General features: G+C 48.3%; 1 protein-coding gene across 1 annotated transcript in view; it reads right to left on the reverse strand.

The window, feature by feature from the left end:
- CIROP (ciliated left-right organizer metallopeptidase) overlaps nucleotides 1-18674 on the reverse strand; it is a 163787-nt gene that overhangs the window by 61502 nt on the left and 83611 nt on the right. The window contains exon 8 of the mRNA XM_086920427.1: nucleotides 4853-5033. Within this exon, the coding sequence (XP_086776553.1) occupies nucleotides 4853-5033 (181 nt within the window). The remainder of the gene's footprint in view (nucleotides 1-4852; nucleotides 5034-18674) is intronic.

The raw sequence follows: 18674 nt of genomic DNA on the forward strand, positions 1-18674 counted from the left end.
GGTCCGGTCGGATAGTTTCCTGTGGTCGTCGCGCAGGAGGGTCAGGTCCACAGCGACTCCATCTATTTTGGACTCCAGGGAGGTTCTAGTTTGCTGAAGGGACTGTTCCATTCGTTCCACCGCTGCTAGCACGCTGTCAAGCCTCGAGGCCAGTTGTTCGGCGGCCATTTTGTGTAGTGATTTGCCTGTCTTCCCCTTCGGCGGGGCCCCACCAGTCCCGGTGCGGGTCCGCACTCCCCCCGGACATGTGCGGGTGGCGTCTGTCCGGCAGGGTCGTCGCCCGTGATGTCCCGGTGATGGTGTCCCCGGATGCGCTGCACTCCTGGGTGGGGAACTCAGCGGATGCCAGCGATCCCCTCAGTCGAGGCCGTCGTTGTTGCCCCCGGGCGAGTGGAGGGGGTCTGCCAGGGGGTACCTCGCCCTATCGCCCCATGGCTGCGCCTCACCGGTCCGGGCGTTGCAGTGGCCGAGGAGGCGTGTGTGGTGCGTGTGCCCGTGTGGTCAGGGCAGGTCAGTCTGGGCCAGGTCCTCTCTTTGCGCCTGCCCCACTGTCTCTCAGGCAGCCTTCACCTCTATGGGGGGGGGGGCCCGCAGGTGCGCCCCTCTGTACGTCTTCAATGTAGGGGGGGAAGGCCGTTCTATCCCCGGTAGCTGCGCAACTCCCCGGTCAAGGTTCCAGGCCCTTAGCGTCGGGCTTGGGGCTGCTGCCTCCTGCCGGCCTCTCAGTGTCCGTTTTGGCATAGTGGGCTCCCCGGGCGGCGCCGGTTGCTGTGTGGTTCCTCGGGGGAGGGCTGTCTGCCGTTGGGCATCCGCTGTCTCCCGCGTCCCCCCCGGGTCGATCTCTGCCTCGCCGTGCCTCACCTCGGTCCGGGCAGTGAGTGCGTGGGGGCCGTGACGTAGGCGGGGGGCGCCTGCTCTCCCCGTCGTCCGGGCCCGTCCTTGGTGTTCCGCAGCCGTTTGGGGCGTCTTCCGGACCACCGGTGGGCCCACCCGGCAAGGCAGTTGGCAGTTCGTGAGGCCCGGGCAGCTCGGCGCGGGTGGTCCGTCGGGCCTGTCCTCTAGGCCCAAGCCGCGGTCTCTCCTGGATGCTCCGCCGGCCAGGGGGCGCCCGGTCCCGCAAGAGAGCTGTAGGAGAGGTCGGGGTCGGCCCCGTCGGTGCCCGGGAGTGAAAAGTTGCCTGGTGTGCCGTGGCGGGTTCCGGGGGGGTCCGCTCGAAGTTCCGGGCGGCCATGGTGAAAATTGCCGGATAATTGGCTCAGGGAAGGGGAGCCGGTGGCGGAGCTCTACCCAAGAGCGTCCGTCGCCATTGCGTGCTTAGTCACGCCACCCTAGCCATGCAACAGTTGATGTTGCACCAATGATATTGTGCTGCATAATTAAATACTTATAAGATCCCAAAGACGAGACCTATTGGCTATGCCAATGCTTGTTTAACATTTAAGGACAGGAGAGCAAGGGTGCGAGTTATTATGCATATTGAAAGACACATGATGGCACTTAATAAGGGTGGAAAGGTCGCCATTATCTTATTAGATCTAAGTGCTGCGTTCGACACAGTCAACCATGTCACGCTTTTACAACGCCTGGCGGACATGGGTGTGTCGGGCGCAGCCTTAGAATGGCTGACATCCTTCCTGGCTGACCGCTTCTTTCAGGTCTTCGAGGGCGAGGTGACATCCCCTAAACACCCTCTCAGATGTGGGGTTCCTCAGGGCTCCTCCCTGAGCCCCACTCTGTTTAATGTCTACATGGAGCCCCTAGACAGGATAGTCCATCCCTTTGGTGTGCGTATTGTCACCTACGCAGACGATACCCAACTGGTGGTCTCCTTAGACCACCAGGAGGGATCGTCCAGCACCTTAGGCTCCTGTCTGGAGGCGGTTTCCAGATGGATGCAATCCTCATGTTTAAAACTCAACGGGGAGAAGACAGACGTCATCTTGCTGGGCAATTCCTCTCCCTCGGGTTTTGCATCCTCCTGGCCTCCATGTTTAGGCCCACCCCCCTCGCCCAAACCTCAAATAAAAAGCCTAGGGATTTGGCTTGATACCGACCTGAACTTTTCGGTACAAGCTACGAAGACTGCGGCTACCTGTTTTGGGTTGATGAGGATGCTACGGAGGGTGCTCCCTCTGCTCCCATTTCAGGCAAGGAGGATCCTGATCCAGGCCCTTATACTATCTCGCCTGGATTATGGGAATGTCCTCTATATGGGAGCTCCTGCCTATACCATCCACAGGCTCCAAGTCGCCCAAAAAAGTGCAGCCCGTCTACTTTACAACCTTCCCCGTTGGCAGTCAGCGAGGAATGCTTTGAGGGAACTTCACTGGCTTCCTATAGCTGGAAGAATACAATTTAAGGCCATGTGTATTTTACACAAGGCCTTTCATCGCACCGGCCCTGCAATTCTTCAGTCCCTGGTCACTCCCTATGCTCCATCTCGTTCTCTTCGGTCCAGCTCTTCTCAGTTGGCTACTCCCATCAGAGTCAAGAAGGCTCGATGGGGTGGCCGCTCCTTCTCACACACTGCGGCAAGGCTATGGAACACCCTCCCTCTGCCTCTGCGGGAAACTTTAAACCATCTCTCCTTTAGGAAAACTTTAAAAACACACTTGTATACCACATTCTGTTGACCTGCCCTGAGCCCTTGCTAATTGAATTTCTGTCACTAGCGCTACGAGGCCTCCGGGTAGATAGCGCTATACAAGTACTGCTTCATTCATTCATTCATTCATTCAGCTGTAATGCACATTTTAAGATAATAAGTGAGTAGTAAGGACGAGTTGAAATGCACAATTTAAAGACAGATGGCCGAGGTGCAGGTGGGCTGTACTGTGCATTTAAGTACAGAGGATTGAGCATGGTAAGAATCAGCTGTAATGGACCGGAAAACGTAGAGCAACAATTAGTTGTAAAGCATATTTTAAGATACAGATGATGCACTGAGCAGGGGTGGGTGGTAATGCACATTTTAAGTTAAAGAAGACTGCACTATGTAAGGATGAGCTGTAATGCATGTTTTAAGACTGGGAATGGGACCGAGTTAGGGCGAACTGAAATGCATATTTGAAAACACAGATGATTGCGCGAAGTAAGTGTGAATTGTAATACACGTTTTATGGCATACAAGTAAAGGTGAGCTGTAATGTATATTTGAAATCACAGAAGATGGCACTGTATGCATTCGCGGCAATGTACATTTTCAGACAGGATGTTGGGAAGTGCGGGTGCCCTTTAGTGCACCTTTTAAGTCCGGATAGCTCTACCACCAGGGGTTTGCAGGCATATTTAAAACCGGGTGGTGAGGGGCATGAGTAAGCTGTAATGCACCTTTTAAGAGACACAAGATAGTGAAGCGAAGGCTTTAATATGCATTGTAAGGTAGATGATGGCGTGGAATAAAAGCAAGTTGTAATGCACATTTTAAGACCGGTAATGGCGCGGTAGTGGGGGTGAACCCTCAGAATGACGAGTATTTGATGTCAATCACAAACAACCACACACTTGCAGGGGGTGCATACTGAACTCACTGCAACCAATAACCACTCTCATAATAGGGCAGGAGGAGAACAGATGGTATTTCTGGGGATGGTTTTTCAACCTGCCTGGAAACGTCCATGGTCGGGGCTTCATATAGAGCAGATTGAGAATCTGAAAAGCGTTTCCACTGAGCAATGCTGGGCTCATTTATCAGAGCTGTGCTGGGCTTGCAGCATGCATCATCATGATTTAGCAGAAAACAGTCACCGTTAATTCCCCTTCTGAAATGGAGATTTACCCCTTGCACACAATGACGTTCCGTTCACACTTGCAGAGATCTGTGTCTTCTACGCCCTACATAGTAAAACTGCAGAAAGTCAGTTCCAAGTGCAGACAAGCACGCGAGTGGTGCGCGCCCGCCACAGTGAAACATCTGTTTTGAATTATCGGGCACGCGCCTGGGCACGATAATTCAAAACAGATGATACCTGTGTGGGTAACCGCAAGCAATAGGCCGTGGGACATGCACCCGCCTTTGCCCAGTTGCATGCTGTCTTTCTTAGAAAGACGCACGCAAAGCCCAAAAGCCTGTAACCAAAAACAAAACACACGCACAAGCGTGTGGTGAGACTTACAAAAGTCTCGCCAGAGCAGCGCATGCACACTGCGTAGGCGTGACCTAAAAATAAGCATTTATTGCTTGTTTATAAAAAACCTACACAGTCCATATGGTAGAGTAGGGCTCTCCAATTTCTGTATAGTTTCTGTTTTCCACAAGCCAGTCTTTTATGAACAGCCACAGACTATTTGTGACTAAAATGGTCGAGCTACGGCCTTATTCTGGAGACTTTTTAGCTGACTGTGGAAGGACATAGTCAGGCCTGCAGGCAGTAGCATGAATCTGTGGCTGTTGAAAAAGTATTTTCTGTATGTGAACATGCAACAACTACTTTTCTTATTCAAAAACACTTAATCTTTTTTTTTTGTTTAAATAGCTCCCTGTGATGTTAGTATCAGTTCAAATAGAACACTCTGGCAGAGAATGGGAATGTCGGTCTTGCTCTAAATCAATCATTTTACACATCCAATTTTTTTGTGGGGGGGAGGGTTTTTTTTTTAAAGGGAAGTAAATTTCCCCCAGATCAAAAGCCTTATCAGGATTCCTAAAGAATTAAGTTTGAAAACAGCGGAGGGCTAGCATATGGAGAAATCCCATTCATAAACATCTTTTGCAGAAGCCATGCTATGGACCCTGTCTAAGTCCTTGCAGCAATTCATAGGCAATTCTGTCAAGGAGTCAGGAGATTTCCCTCCAGATCAATCTGTGGCAACTAGACTTTGTGCATGACCACTAGGAGTAGGGAGTACATACCTTGGCCCCATACTAGCTTCTCCACTGCACTGCTATTCACCCGGTACCACCCAGTGTCTTCAAAGGCTGCCAGGGTGATCTCATCCAGCTGTATTAAGCGTGCATCAGGAAGGGAGGCAGTCATGATGGATCCCTGCAGTACCCGTGCCTCCCAGTGAGAAGATGGGAGGCCAACTGTGTCCTGTGAAGCAAAGGAGAGTTAAAGGGTTACTGTTGGAGTGGCTCCAGAAACATTGGGAGGCTGGTCTATGTGGGCTTGCCTACAGCACGGGATCATTCTCAGATTCAGAAGTGTTTAATATTCCCCGCTTTGGGGACTGAGGAATTCCAAGTGGCTGGCAATATTCTAAGTTTTGAATGCAAAATGTTTACCCTTTTGCGAGCAGTACTAACAGTAGTAACCAATGAAAAGTTACTTCCTTCTAAAGGAAAGGTAATGCCTGTAATATTATCAGCAGCTATGCCTAGTTCCTCTCTAGTCATGATCTCCACAAGCCCTCTCGGGCTAAATAAATACCTGGGCGTGCTAGAAAGGTATCCATATTTCCAAAGAAAACCGCAGAGAACAAGACAGACTATCATTATAATAGTAACATAGCCCTATTAAGGTTTCCCAAATTGAAGTTTTTTAGAGGCAAATGTTCAAAACCCTTTTTCAGTCACAAACGGGGCTATTTGCAAAATGACAGGGTTTGCAAACACAAACTTGCAATTTCTTTTATGCACAACATTCTTTTTATGAGTTGGATTATTTTTTTACTCGTAAAATGGTTTTTGATGTTGTGATCCTTTCCATATTGCATATTAGGAGGGATCATGAAAGGGACATCCTCTTCCTATTAATGAATTGCAAGAAATGTATCAATGATTTGTGACAGCAATTGAAGTTGCAAACCATTTAGGAGTTTCTGACCTCTGAGTTAGAGTGGCAACGGATTTGGAAAGTGGACTTTGTAAATCATGTTGGTGACATTTGGAGCGGGGGAGGCAAGCCCCCAACATGATTTATTCTTTTCCCACCTCCTCCACAGTCTGCCCAAGCAGAAAACATTAAAAAAAGCTTTCCTCTCTGCCCCACCGTCTCTGCCCAAGCAGGAAACCAGACAAAAACAACCTTGTGCAATGCAATAGGTCTCGCATTTGTGAAAGCTAGAGCTCCTGGTGTTGAAAACGATAATGTTTTTAATTTAGTTTTTTGTATGTAGTGGAGTGATGATAGTTGCATAGCGCTATTGCCATTTGTATGACCTTGTGCAGCTGGAGAACCAGAAAATGGGACGTAGGAGTTCAGGGAGGGGAGACAAGAGTAATATGCTGGCTGGAAAAAGGGTAAGAACATCCTAGAAATAGAAAACACTGATAGGGATTACAAGATTAAGTAAAGCATGTGAAATGTAAGCAGGAACAATATAGATACCTTAACGCAGACCAAACTGCCAAGCCATGTCTTCCCTGGACCGGAATCAAGCATCCTAGGAGCGGTTTCTGGCTATCAGGTGTCTTCAGCCAGGATAGCTTGACTCCAGTGGCTTAGTGATCACGGGACCCACGTCTGGGCATACCCTTCCCGCAAGGGACCCAGTCCAGGGAAGGCATAGCTTGGCAGTTCGGTCTGGACTGTTCCCATGAGGCACAGGGTCAAGACTGAATTGCATGTGGCTATGTCTGAACTGGGGTAGCTTGGTGAGCAAAATAACAATGGATTAAACCCAGATCTGTGACTGGGGGTGAATGCTTTGCCATTGTGCAACATTCCGTCTATCATCTTGTGTGTTTTGCTGTTCACCCTATGTGGGAAGGGTATGCACAGTCGTGGGTACCTTGCCTCACTACGCCACTGGAGTCAAGCTATCCTGGCTGAAGACGGCTGATAGCCAGAAACCAGTCCTAGGATGCTTGATTCCAGTCCAGGGAAGGCATAGCTTGGCAGTTCGGTCTGGACTGTTCCCATGAGGCACAGGGTCAAGACTGATTTGCATATGGCCATGTCTGAACTGGGGTGGCTTGGTGAGCAAAATAACGATGGATTAAACCCAGATCTGTGACTGGGGGGAATGTTTTGCCATTGTGCAACATTCCGTCCATCATCTTGTGTGAGAATTATCAATAATGCTTAAAGCAAGGCACACATGCTCAACCCTACCTTGCCTGGTATAGAAACCAAATGTCAGCTTTTTTGCCTCCCCTTTGGGGTAGATTGTAAAATCCATTAGTACTCCTATTGAGGTAGTTAAAATGACTGGGATAAGAAGATTTGCTTCACCCTATGTTTGAAGAAGCCAATACTTGTGCAGTAACGACGACACCCTTTACCGTCCTTGTTCAACTACAGACAGAGGTTTGTGGGGTAATTGAGTTTACTGATAGCTCTGCTCCATTCCACAGAAAAGTCAATGGATGACAATGCCTTGGTGAAAGTCGGGAGGTAGGATAAACTGGAGAAGTGAGCTGCCACTGTTCCGATGGGATTCTGCGGACCTAGGATTCTGCAATAGTTCTACAAACTAGGCTCATTGACTTTGGCTCTTCTAGAGCAGGAGCCAGATTATCCTATAAAACGAGTATGTGCGCATGTGTCAGTAATATGGCTGCACCGGACACACGAAAACTGGCACAAGATGCAGCACAACAGCTGCTACAACTGATCATGGTATAATCATTCTCCAATGTTCTGAGTAACAAATTTCACACCACTATAGGCAGGACAGATGTATGTACTATCATAAGAAGGTTTCTGCATACATTTATCGTTGGAAATACACACTGGAAGACGAGCTTCACAGAGCTCTGTGGTCTGAAATCTGTGCCATGTCAGCGGTCTCAATGGTGACAATTCATTCATTTCAAACTTGGTCAATTATAGTTTTTGGGTCCCTGGTCACCAGTCCAGGAACTTTCCTAATGCATTATTTTTATTTTTTTGTGAACACCATCTAGGAGAACAGTGTTTATAAATGCACTAACATATCTTCATAGACCATTTCAACTCCTGTACTGGTCATGAAAGGGATCGTGTTGAGGGGCATGAACCTCACTTTAAAAGGGGGATATGTCAATTCAAGTGTTTCCCAAGATCTTTCCAATGAGTTGGCCTTCGGCACCTTGTAATTAACATGAAACATTCTCTATGTTATGAGGTTTACTTCATGTTTCCATGCCTCATGTAAATTTGTGGTTGAATGATCTAACAAATATTGGCAGAGCCAAATGGGCTTCACGTATGCAGGCTGCTGTGGAAAAGCATCAGCTGTTAGCCTCTTTCCTGTAGCACCTGCCAGTCTTTTCTCCCAGATGTACCTGACGCTCTATGCACGCCATGTGCCACCATGAAATCTCTTTCTAGATCGCAGCTCATCAGCTTCAAAAATCAAACATGTTCCATCCCCTAAGACTATGGGGAGAGAGGGAATAAGAATACCATACAGACTTTACAACCTTCCTCCATTATTTCTCTGCAGTTACACATCTAACAATGCTCCGGTACTAAGCAGATCACACTTCATCCGCCTGTGCCTTTAATAATGTCCGCTGCCTAAGCTTCACGAGCTTCTCATTTATAATCTAATGGCAGACTATGACCTAAGTGGCTCTCAGAGAGAACAGAACCAGGATAAAAATGCCTGGAGTAAAAGTCTTCTTTCAGGAGCTAATTGTACATCAACACCTCATGCCAAAATGGTCTCCAGCAATTGTCATACCTAGAACTGACTACATAATGGCATAAGGTATGTCATGATGGGACACATCTGATACAAACCCCTAGATGTCTATCCTTTACAATCATTGGACACAGCTTTGTAGTACGAGTTGGTCTAGCACTCTTAATGGAGCCAAGGATGATTTGGGTATCATTGGTTCCATTTTTAATGGAACAGACAAGATAAGAAACAGTGGAGTGGAATGTGCTCAGAGCAATTACCAGTGGTTCAGATTAATTCAAGCACTTCCACCAGTCACTTCTTGTGTGTACTGATAATTGCAGAACTGTCTCCTCCTGCAATTGTAATGTAATGTAATGTAATGTAATGTAATGTAATGTAATTTGACTTATATAGCGCACAAATCACCCGAAGGTCTCAGGGCGCTTGCTTAGGGAACCCGTCCTGGTATTCCCCTGTGAGATACCCCGGCAGGGTATCCACAAGGTGAAAGCCAGGCATCCCACCGCGAGGGGCCGTAGTGGAGATTAAGCAAGCTATTGCCCAGAGTCGCAGAGTGTGACCCCGTGAGTTGAGTAGGCACCGGCGCGAGAATTATCGAGTCCGTGGATTTTTTGAGCCCGAGACCCTGCCGCGTCGGGAATCGAACCCTGGTCCACGGCCGCTCTCAGCCTCCGGGTCTGCCGCCTCTAACCACTGAGCCACACTTCTCCACCCACTGAGCCACACTTCTCCACAATTCAGCAGATTAACCTCTGGGACACAAACATGCATGTTGCACTTGCTGTCTAGGGGTTCTCGCATCTATAGGGAAAATACCTCAGCACAAAAGAAAGAAAAAAAAGCCATAGGTGAAAACATAAGAGATACCCACCAACTATCCCTCCAAGAACTTCTCACATAACTCCCCCTAGTTATTGCATCATGAAACACATATAACATCAGCACTCTGATGTGTTGTAAGTAGTCCAGGATAAGCTATGCTTCCACAAGCGACAGTGTTGTAGCACTCACAGAAAACCCTAAAACTTGCCAGATAGTAGAGATGAAGGAATCCTCTTTAGAGACCAATCATCCGTCAAAGCCACTATTCTTACACCAGGTTCTTTTGCAAACTCTTTTTCTAAACATCTTCCACCAGGGACTGTGGTGAGTAGGCGGCTGCCTGACCTCACGTGACTCTGGAAAAGCGCGACCTTGAACTGCTTTTAAAGTTTAATTTTAGCGAATAAGGCTTTTTAAACTGTGTTTACCTGTACCTGTGATCACCTATGCACTCTGACTGCTAACCGCCTCGGTCTCCGCAGCTCAGCTGTTTGAGTGGAGGGCGTGTTAGCAGCAGACTGACCCCGGCCTGCACTTCCGGCCTAAGGGGGCGGAGCCGCATCTACGCTCCGATCCCTATTTAGATCGCTGGGACAGTGGGCGCTTGAGGGACTGTGGTGAGTAGGTGGCTGCCTGATCTCACGTGCGGTCATAATCGAGTTAATTTGGGTGACGCTTGACTCTGGAAAAGCGCGACCTTGAACTGCTTTTAAAGTTTAATTTTAGCGAATAAGGCTTTTTAAACTGTGTTTACCTGTACCTGTGATCACCTATGCACTCTGACTGCTAACCACCTCGGGCCCCGCAGCTCAGCTGTTTGAGTGGAGGGCGTGTTAGCAGCAGACTGACCCCAGCCTGCACTTCCGGCCTAAGGGGGCGGAGCCGCGTCTATGCTCGGATCCCTATTTAGATCGATGGACCAGTGGACGCGCGCAGCGGGCGCGAAGGTGCGCCAAAGGTAAGCCTGTCTGCGCCCGTCCGCGCACGACCGGGCCTAGGGGCTAGCTTTCCTGGTCCACGACTGGAGTATTCAGCTAAAGAGCTACACTCATTCGATTCTAAAGCTTATACCATCAGCAGGGATACATTGAGGAAATTAAAGGCAGTAAATATTCAACAAAACTACCTTCATTTGTCCTCCCAAAATCCCTCCGAACATAACACCAGCTTAGCTATTAAAACTCAGTCTGCACTGAAAGTAACAAGCCTTAATACACGATCTTATTATTATTATTATTATTATTGGGACATTTGTAGAGCGCTGCGATTACGCACACCGGCGTGTCCACGCGCTGAAAGTGGGAGAGGCAGTTAGCAGGGGACACAGAAACTGAGCGGACAGTTATTTAGTATAGAGAAATGTTTTGAGTTTCGCTCGGAACCTAGCCTCCTCCGGTTCCAGGCGCAAGTCCGCTGGCAGTTTATTCCAGTTAGTTGCCGCTAGGCATCTGAAGGACCTACCTCCCATGCGGGCTTTCTTAATTCTCGGGATCCTCAGTATGCCGCCCCCTGTGGATCTAAGCGCACGTGTTGGTTTGTACACTTCGATCAATTTAGTCAGAGGGTCGGGTGCCCTGCCATTCAAGATGCGATGACAGGTGCAGAGGGCTTTATATTCCACTCTTCTCCTCACAGGGAGCCAGTGCAGCTGCTGGAGGGCCGCCTTAGAAGGCGCCCTTTTAGGCAGTCTAAGAATCAGACGCGCTGCCGCATTCTGCAGCACTTGCAGGCGAGCCATGCTTTTTTCTGGAGCCCCCAGGTACAGCAGGTTCCCATAGTCCGACCTAGCTGTCACCAGGGCATGGACCAGGGTTTGACGGGCTTCAATCGGGAGTAAGTCCAGGACTTTTCTCAGCTTCTTCAGAATCCCGAAACAGACTCCCACCACCCGATTAATCTGGGGGCCAAAAGTAAGACCCGCGTCAAACCACACCCCCAGATTGCGTGCCTCTTGGCAGGGGGTTGGGGTAGGACCAAGGCAAGATGGCCACCATGCCGACGACCAGGCAGACTGGGCTCTCCCCACCACCAGCACCTCTGTCTTGTTGCCATTCAGCTTCAAACAATTGATGGCCATCCATTCGGCAAGATCTTTCATGCACGAACGGAAGCCATCGGCAGCAAGACAGGGCGCATGCGATAGGGAGATCACCAGCTGCGTATCGTCGGCGTAGGAGACCAGTTGGAGGCCATGGCTCTCCACAATCGAGGCAACAGGCGCGACATACATATTAAAGAGGGTTGGGCTCAATGACGAGCCCTGCGGCACGCCTTGGCCCAGAGGCACCCCCTTTGAATAGCAGTCTCCCTGCCTGACTCGGAAGCTTCTCCCATTGAGAAAGTCTTGGATCCATCTCAGCGCGGTGCCAGAGATGCCACCTCTGTTCAGACACTGTAGCAGGATGTTATGCGCTACAGTGTCGAACGCCGCGCTGAGGTCCAACAGGATCAAGGCCATAGTTTGGCCTGCATCCACACCCTCTCTCAGATGTTCCGTGGCCATGAGAAGGGCGGACTCGGTGGAATGTCGTGGCCTAAAGCCAAACTGCGTCGCATGGAGCAGTCCCCTCTCTTCCACGTGCTTCATAATTTGGGTATTGACCACCTTTTCCGCCACTTTGGACAGAAAAGGCAGGAGGGAGATGGGCCTCAGATTTTCTAGTACCTCGAAGCCTAAGTGGGGTTTCTTCCGGAGCGGGAGCACCACCGCCTGTTTCCACCCCTCCGGCAGCTTTCCTGATCCGAAAGAGACGTCGAGGATGTGCCTTATATAAGGCGCCAGGACTTCCAGGCTTTCTGCCAAGCGTTTTGGCGACACCGGGTCCCACGGGGACCCTGATTTAACAGAGCGGCACACCACTACTAATTCCTCAAGAGGAGGGGTGCGGAAGTATGTAATATGCCCTGCCGTCTCTGTGTCCCCCAATGCTACCTCCAGGTCAGACCCTGTCGGCGGATTAGGGAAAGTCAAGTAGATCTTCTCTACTTTAGCGGAGAAATATTCGGCGATCCGGTCACATGACTCCGTTGAGCAGCTCTCCGGCTCTGTAGGTGCATTTACCGAAGTCAAGGATTTATAGATGCCGAAGAGTTCTTTGGCGGAGTTTTCCGCCCCCTGAATTTGTCCAGCATAGTAGGCTGCCTTGGACTTTTTTTATCAGCCTATGGTGAAGGCGCCTTTTTTCCAGAAACAATTCCCTGGCCTTGTTATCATAAGACACCCTCCAGACTTTTTCTGCCCGCCTACAGTCCGCCTTTGTTAGCCTCAGCTCAGCACTGAACCATGGGGCTGAACGATCTTTCCGAGCACATGTGGATGTACGGCAGAGTGGGGCTGTCTGGTCAAGCGCTTCAGTGATGCGCTGATTCAGGTTGGGGACCGCTGTTTCTATGTCCTCGCCCCCAGGCTGACCATCCCTACTTAAGGCTTGATTAAAATCCTCCACCGAGAATTTAGCCCACTTCCTCCTAAGATAATTAGGGGGTGCCTGGCTGGCTTTGTTGGATTTTATGCTCTGTATGGAGAATGCCACCAGAAAATGGTCGGTCCAGGGGATGGGCTCAACACCTGACACCTCCACACCTCCCCAATTAGCATAGACAGGGTCCAAGAGGTGTCCCTGTCGATGCGTGGGGTCCACTAGCTTCAGATCCAGTTGGAGAGCAAGCATGTCCCGACAGAAGTCCTTGACCCCTGTGTCCTCTGGGCAGTTAAGATGCAAGTTCAGGTCTCCTAATAGGAGGAATTTGTCCCTGCGCAGGGTCGCCTCCATGAGGCTTTCTAGCAGGCTCTCCCTGAACTTAGTGCAGGCCCCTGGCGGCCGATATACCAAACAGCCATTAATCGTCGTGCCCCCATTGATTTTAATCGTGAAGAGGCCCGCCTCACTCTCCACGATCGGCGTGTGCTCTAAGCAACAGCCCAGAGTTTTCCTGAAAATAATCGCAATCCCCCCTCCCACCCCCTCTGGCCTATCCTGCCTGACCCAGGAGTAATTCTCTGGCGTGGCCTCGATAATGTCAGAGTCAGAGAACTGGTCTAACCACGTTTCTGTTAGAAACAGTAGGTCGATCTTTTTATCAGTAATCAGCTCGAACACATCAAGCCTATGTTTACGTAGTGACCTTACGTTCAGGAGACCACAGGACAATGCCTGCTCCGTGGTATCCCGCGGCATAGTAGTAACACGGAAACCACAGTGAGGACATACCCTATCTCTGCTCATCATACCGTGCATACATATGGAGGCAGTGCGAGGACGGAAACCAAGGAGTTGTTCCTTAGTCCAGTAGATCTTACGACCAGGGGTTGGCGCCCTAGCCCGCAATCGGCTGCGGACGGGCACAGACGGGCTCGACTTTGGCGACACTTCGGCGCGCCTTCGACGCGCCCGCTGCGCTCGTCCGCTGCGCTGCCTTGTTAACATCCGCCTTATATGCCCCAGAGCGAGTGCCTCAGAATGACTAGACCGCTAACCGGTCTCCCCCACTCACCGGAAGTGGCAGTCTCGACCTTCCACGCCCTCCGCGCAACGGTGCTAGTCACCGCGTCAGACCAGGGCGGGAAGGAGAGGAGAGAACAGCCCCGGCGTCCGCTAAGGCAGGTAAGCCTGCAATAGACTCCAGAAATTAAAAGTTTTGTTGCCACAAGCAAATTACGAGTAAAAGCGCAAACACGCTATTTTAAAAACTCAGCGCCGAGCACAGTGGCTGTGGACACTGCCACTGCCCACTCACCATCTTTACAAAAGCACCACCTAGAAATCTACTCCCTCCTCCAAGATGACGATATAGATATATTGGCGCTTACAGCAACCTGGTTAGGTGATAGTTCAATACCAGATATCATTGCTTCCCTTCCAAAGCAATATGAAGCCATGTGGCACAATCGTAGTGATAACATTAGAGGGGGGGGTGTGGCAATTCTGTTTAAGAAACAACTGACGGTCACAAAATTAATAGCAGAGACCGCTGATTCAGCAGACATACTCGGGGTAAAAATCACCTTTAATAATTCATGTCTCGCCCTCCTGACGGTATATCGCCTCCCTAAATCAACCCCGCAGTTCAATGATCTGTTCACGACCATTATCTCTGATATTCGTACACGCTATCAGAGAGTACTAGTAGTGGGCGATTTTAACCTACATTGGGACAAAAAACCTAAAGACTCTGCAGCTTTACAGCTGGAGACTCTTATGACCACACTAGGCCTCCAACAACTAGTAGATGTCCCCACGCATAATAAAGGTCACACTTTGGACCTAGTTTGGACCACCCACTTGGAGGTTACTCTCACAGATATTTTACCATGCCTATGGTCAGATCATTCCTTAATAAGTTGCTGTATCCCAATAGAAGGCCACCCGACCCACTCACCTCAAATATGGAAAATGGTACGTCAGTGGAAAAAAATTGACCTAGTAACCTTGACAGACCTTCTCCTCACTTCTTTCCCCCCTGCTAGCAAACAAGGGAATCTAGATCAAGACTGTGAAAACCTCATGAAAAACCTTTGCTCGGTCATTGACCAGTTTGCACCGGAGCGGAAACAGAAGCTTAAAGAAGAAGCTAGAGGGGCCCCATGGTTTAAACCCTCACTGAAAGAATCTAAAAGAAAGCTCTGTTATACGGAAAGACGGTGGCGTAAAACCAATGACCCCGCAGATCGAGACAAATGTAAGTCATCGCTTAACTCCTATAAAAAATGCATTCTGTCAACTAATGCTGAATACTATGAAGCTAGAATAAATAATGCGGGAAATAAACAGAAAGAAACCTTTAGAATCCTTACTGAGCACAGTAAAAAAAACAGACGGCATACCAGCAGAAGATCCTTTTGACTGTAATACCTTTCAATTTTTCTTTCTTGAAAAAGTCAGGTTCATTCTTTCAGATATCAATAATACTCCTATTAGTTATCCATTACCGAATAAAAACAGGTTCCCCCTCAGATCCATGCCCTCCTAGAATTTTCCGAATGGCTCTCCCAGGTTTAGAGGGACACATCATCTCCTTGCTTAACAACTCTCTAGATACTGGATATCTGCCATCCAGCTTTAAAGAGGCACGAGTTAAGCCCCTATTAAAAAAGCCAGGGGCAGATGTAACCAACGTAAAAAATTATAGGTCGATATCCCAGTTACCACTCCTGGCTAAAATCCTAGAACAGCACATACTGAAAACATTCTCGTCGTTCCTGGAGGTTCACCACCTCCTCCAGGGACGCCAAGCAGGGTTTCGAGCACATCATAGCACTGAGCTGGTGATGCTTTCAGAGCTTGATAAGCTTAGAGTTATGGCTGACAGTAAAAGACCTTGTGCCCTGATATTATTAGATCTATCAGCAGCATTTGATACTGTCAGCCATACTCTTCTACTGGGCACATTAACCGCCTTAGGTATTCAAGACCAAGCCTACCAATGGCTTGAATCTTTTCTCACTGAACGGTCACAAAGGATCCAATTGGGTGATGTAACATCCGACCTGGGTTCACTTGAGTGTGGAGCCCCTCAGGGATCTGCACTGTCCCCACTCCTTTTTAATGTTTACTTGCAACCCTTAATAACAACCCTTGTAAATATGGGCTGCAAAATTTTTAATTATGCAGATGATACCCAGTTGTTGCTCAGCGTTGACAACACGGGACCTGCGCAGATTCAAGCCCAAACATTCTTAGTTTTACTGTGAGTTGGATGACTGCCAACTCACTAAAAATTAACCCGGACAAAACAGAGGTCCTGGACATTCCTGCCACAGATTCGCCGTGGAGTGACCTCTTCTGGCCCCAGGACCTAGGTCCTACCCCTAGACCATGCCCAACCGTAAAAAGCCTTGGCATAAAAATCGATTACGAACATTCAATGGCCAGCCAAATTTCATCAGTGGTGGGTACGTGCACAGGACTAATTAGACAGCTCAGGAAACTGGTCCCCATCTTTCTTCTTCCACACTCTGTACGATAGTTTCAGCGATCATAATCTCGAGGCTGGACTACGGGAATGCCCTTTACCTGGGTCTCCCCCAGACACTGGCAAGTAGATTACAAGTAGTCCTAAATGATGCCTCTAGATTGATTTTCAGGTTACCGAAACGGGCCCATGCCACGCCACTGCTACACAAATTGCACTGGCTCCCTGTGAAACAGAGAGTGAAATTCAAGAGCCTCTGCATAGCCCATAAAGCTATACACGGCTTGGCACCTGTCTACATAAAAGAACTCCTTGAGAGTTATACTCCTGGACACTCATTAAGATCTTCTGAGGAACAACTGTTGTCATGCCCCCGGTACAAACTCTCTTCAAAAGGCGGGAGAGCTTTTTCAGTGCTGGTTCCGCAGCTCTGGAATAAGCTACCTGAGCATCTTCGCAAAGAACCCAACTTGCTCCATTTTCGGAAATCCCTTAAAACTCTCCTGTTTAAAGAAGCATTAAGCGTAGGTTAACTCACGATGATCTGCACTTTTTTCCATCTACTCAGTTAGTTGTTTCTTCTCCCCTGGTTCCAAGCGCTAAGGGACCTGACGGTGATTTGGCGCTATACAACATAACCTATCCACCTTCAAGTTCCAAAACCTCTGCCTTGCTTCTGACCACTCTGTGCATTACACGTCGCCTGCAACTCTGGTTTTCTGAGACCTTGTCGCATTACCCAATTCCTTAACATTTTTAATTTCAATATAAGGGTTTACTCAGCCATTGCATAATGTATTTATAAAGTCTGCAATGTTAATTCCACGTAGGACGTATCCAACCAGACCTCTCACAATAAAGGCTCCCCTTCACAAATAAACATTTTTGCATTCTTGAAATCACTAGGATGCTCTTGAAAAACCAGCACTTCAAAAACGTTTAAAGTTTAATATCTCAACTTAAGCGTCCCAGCTATCCACTCAAACCAAGACACTTCAAATGAAGGGTAGAATTGTTCTCCGTTTTTAAAGACATCCTTAGAAACAACACTTCACCAACGACACTGCTTTCAAAATATTTACCTTCTGCATACCTACTGCACGTCTTAAGTCCTCTAAATTCTGATTTCTATGCCCCAACTAGTTTCCTTAGAACCCAATGGCCTTCAAACAGAGCAGTCACAGCCTAGAAACATGTTGAGATTTATAAATGCAGTCACGCCTCAAAATCCTCAAAGTAACTCACGACTGAAATGTAAGTACTGTTCTCAGCCAAGCACATCTAATCCTCCAGAATCATCTGAGCTATCAACAAAACATTGAAACTATTATCCACTGTGGGTAAATGTCTCAATTATGTGAAAATCAGCTCTTGCATCACGAACAAACAAATTCAATAACGTTCACATGGATACGTTTCTTTACAAACCGAAGAGAATTCAAATTGTGCGACCATAACCAAAGTTTAGTTAACCAGCCTCCTGTCCACCAGGACACCTCCAGCACCCTTTTAAGAACACCAGTTCCCCTCCGCCCCCCATACGCACATATTCTCTCCCATCTGGTTCCTAACCTAACACCATCAAACGTTTCCTTCTGATACTCCAATAAAAACATTGCCCATCCCCATGATTAACACATCTACGGCTCTACAGGCGATTCAAACAATCACTGACAAAGCCAATAGATCTGGTATTCTCTTAGTACATGTAATATTGCACAAACAGGCAGTAAGGCAAAACATGTGCACAAAAGGGACAGGCCTACACGGACTATACACAGAGACCCAAACCAAACATTAAAACATACACATGTGCACATATGAGAATATTTGCACACACACAACCTACATATATGTATACATGAGTTATAAAACACACAATTTAAAAATAGTGATGCTTATTGAAGGTAATGTGCTCTGTAGCTTTACTGCCTAAGGGATAGTGAAAGGTGCTGGAAACATTTCGTGAACCTAGGAAATTAGAGGAAGCGTATACCTACTTAAGTAACAATTAGTAAGTGAGTACGACAACGTTTTCTGGATTTCTGAATGATCATTGCAGACTGATCTAGGGATACAGACTGACTTTAGACTTTGGAGTTATGGTAAATGTATTTGTAATTCACACTGCCACCCACGAGGATATACTGGCGCTCAGCAGGTGTGTGTGTCCAGCCCTGCCTATGGTAGGTTGGTTAATTGAAAAGCCAGACCTTCAGCTTCTTGCATAATTCATTAGGAGAGGAGTAGGCTATGATGTGGAGTGGGAGGTTGTTCCACACTTTAGAAAGAATGAAAGAGAATGTCTGTTATGTATGTGAGGAAGTGTGTGAGTAGGAGTACTGCGGAGCGGAGTGTCTGGGAGGTTGGTAGACGGAGATGCGACTGTTCAGGTAGGTGGGGCCTAAGTTGTGTAGTATTTTGAA

This window comes from Lissotriton vulgaris, chromosome 5, assembly GCF_964263255.1.
Source record: "Lissotriton vulgaris chromosome 5, aLisVul1.2, whole genome shotgun sequence".
Classification (NCBI taxonomy): domain Eukaryota; kingdom Metazoa; phylum Chordata; class Amphibia; order Caudata; family Salamandridae; genus Lissotriton; species Lissotriton vulgaris.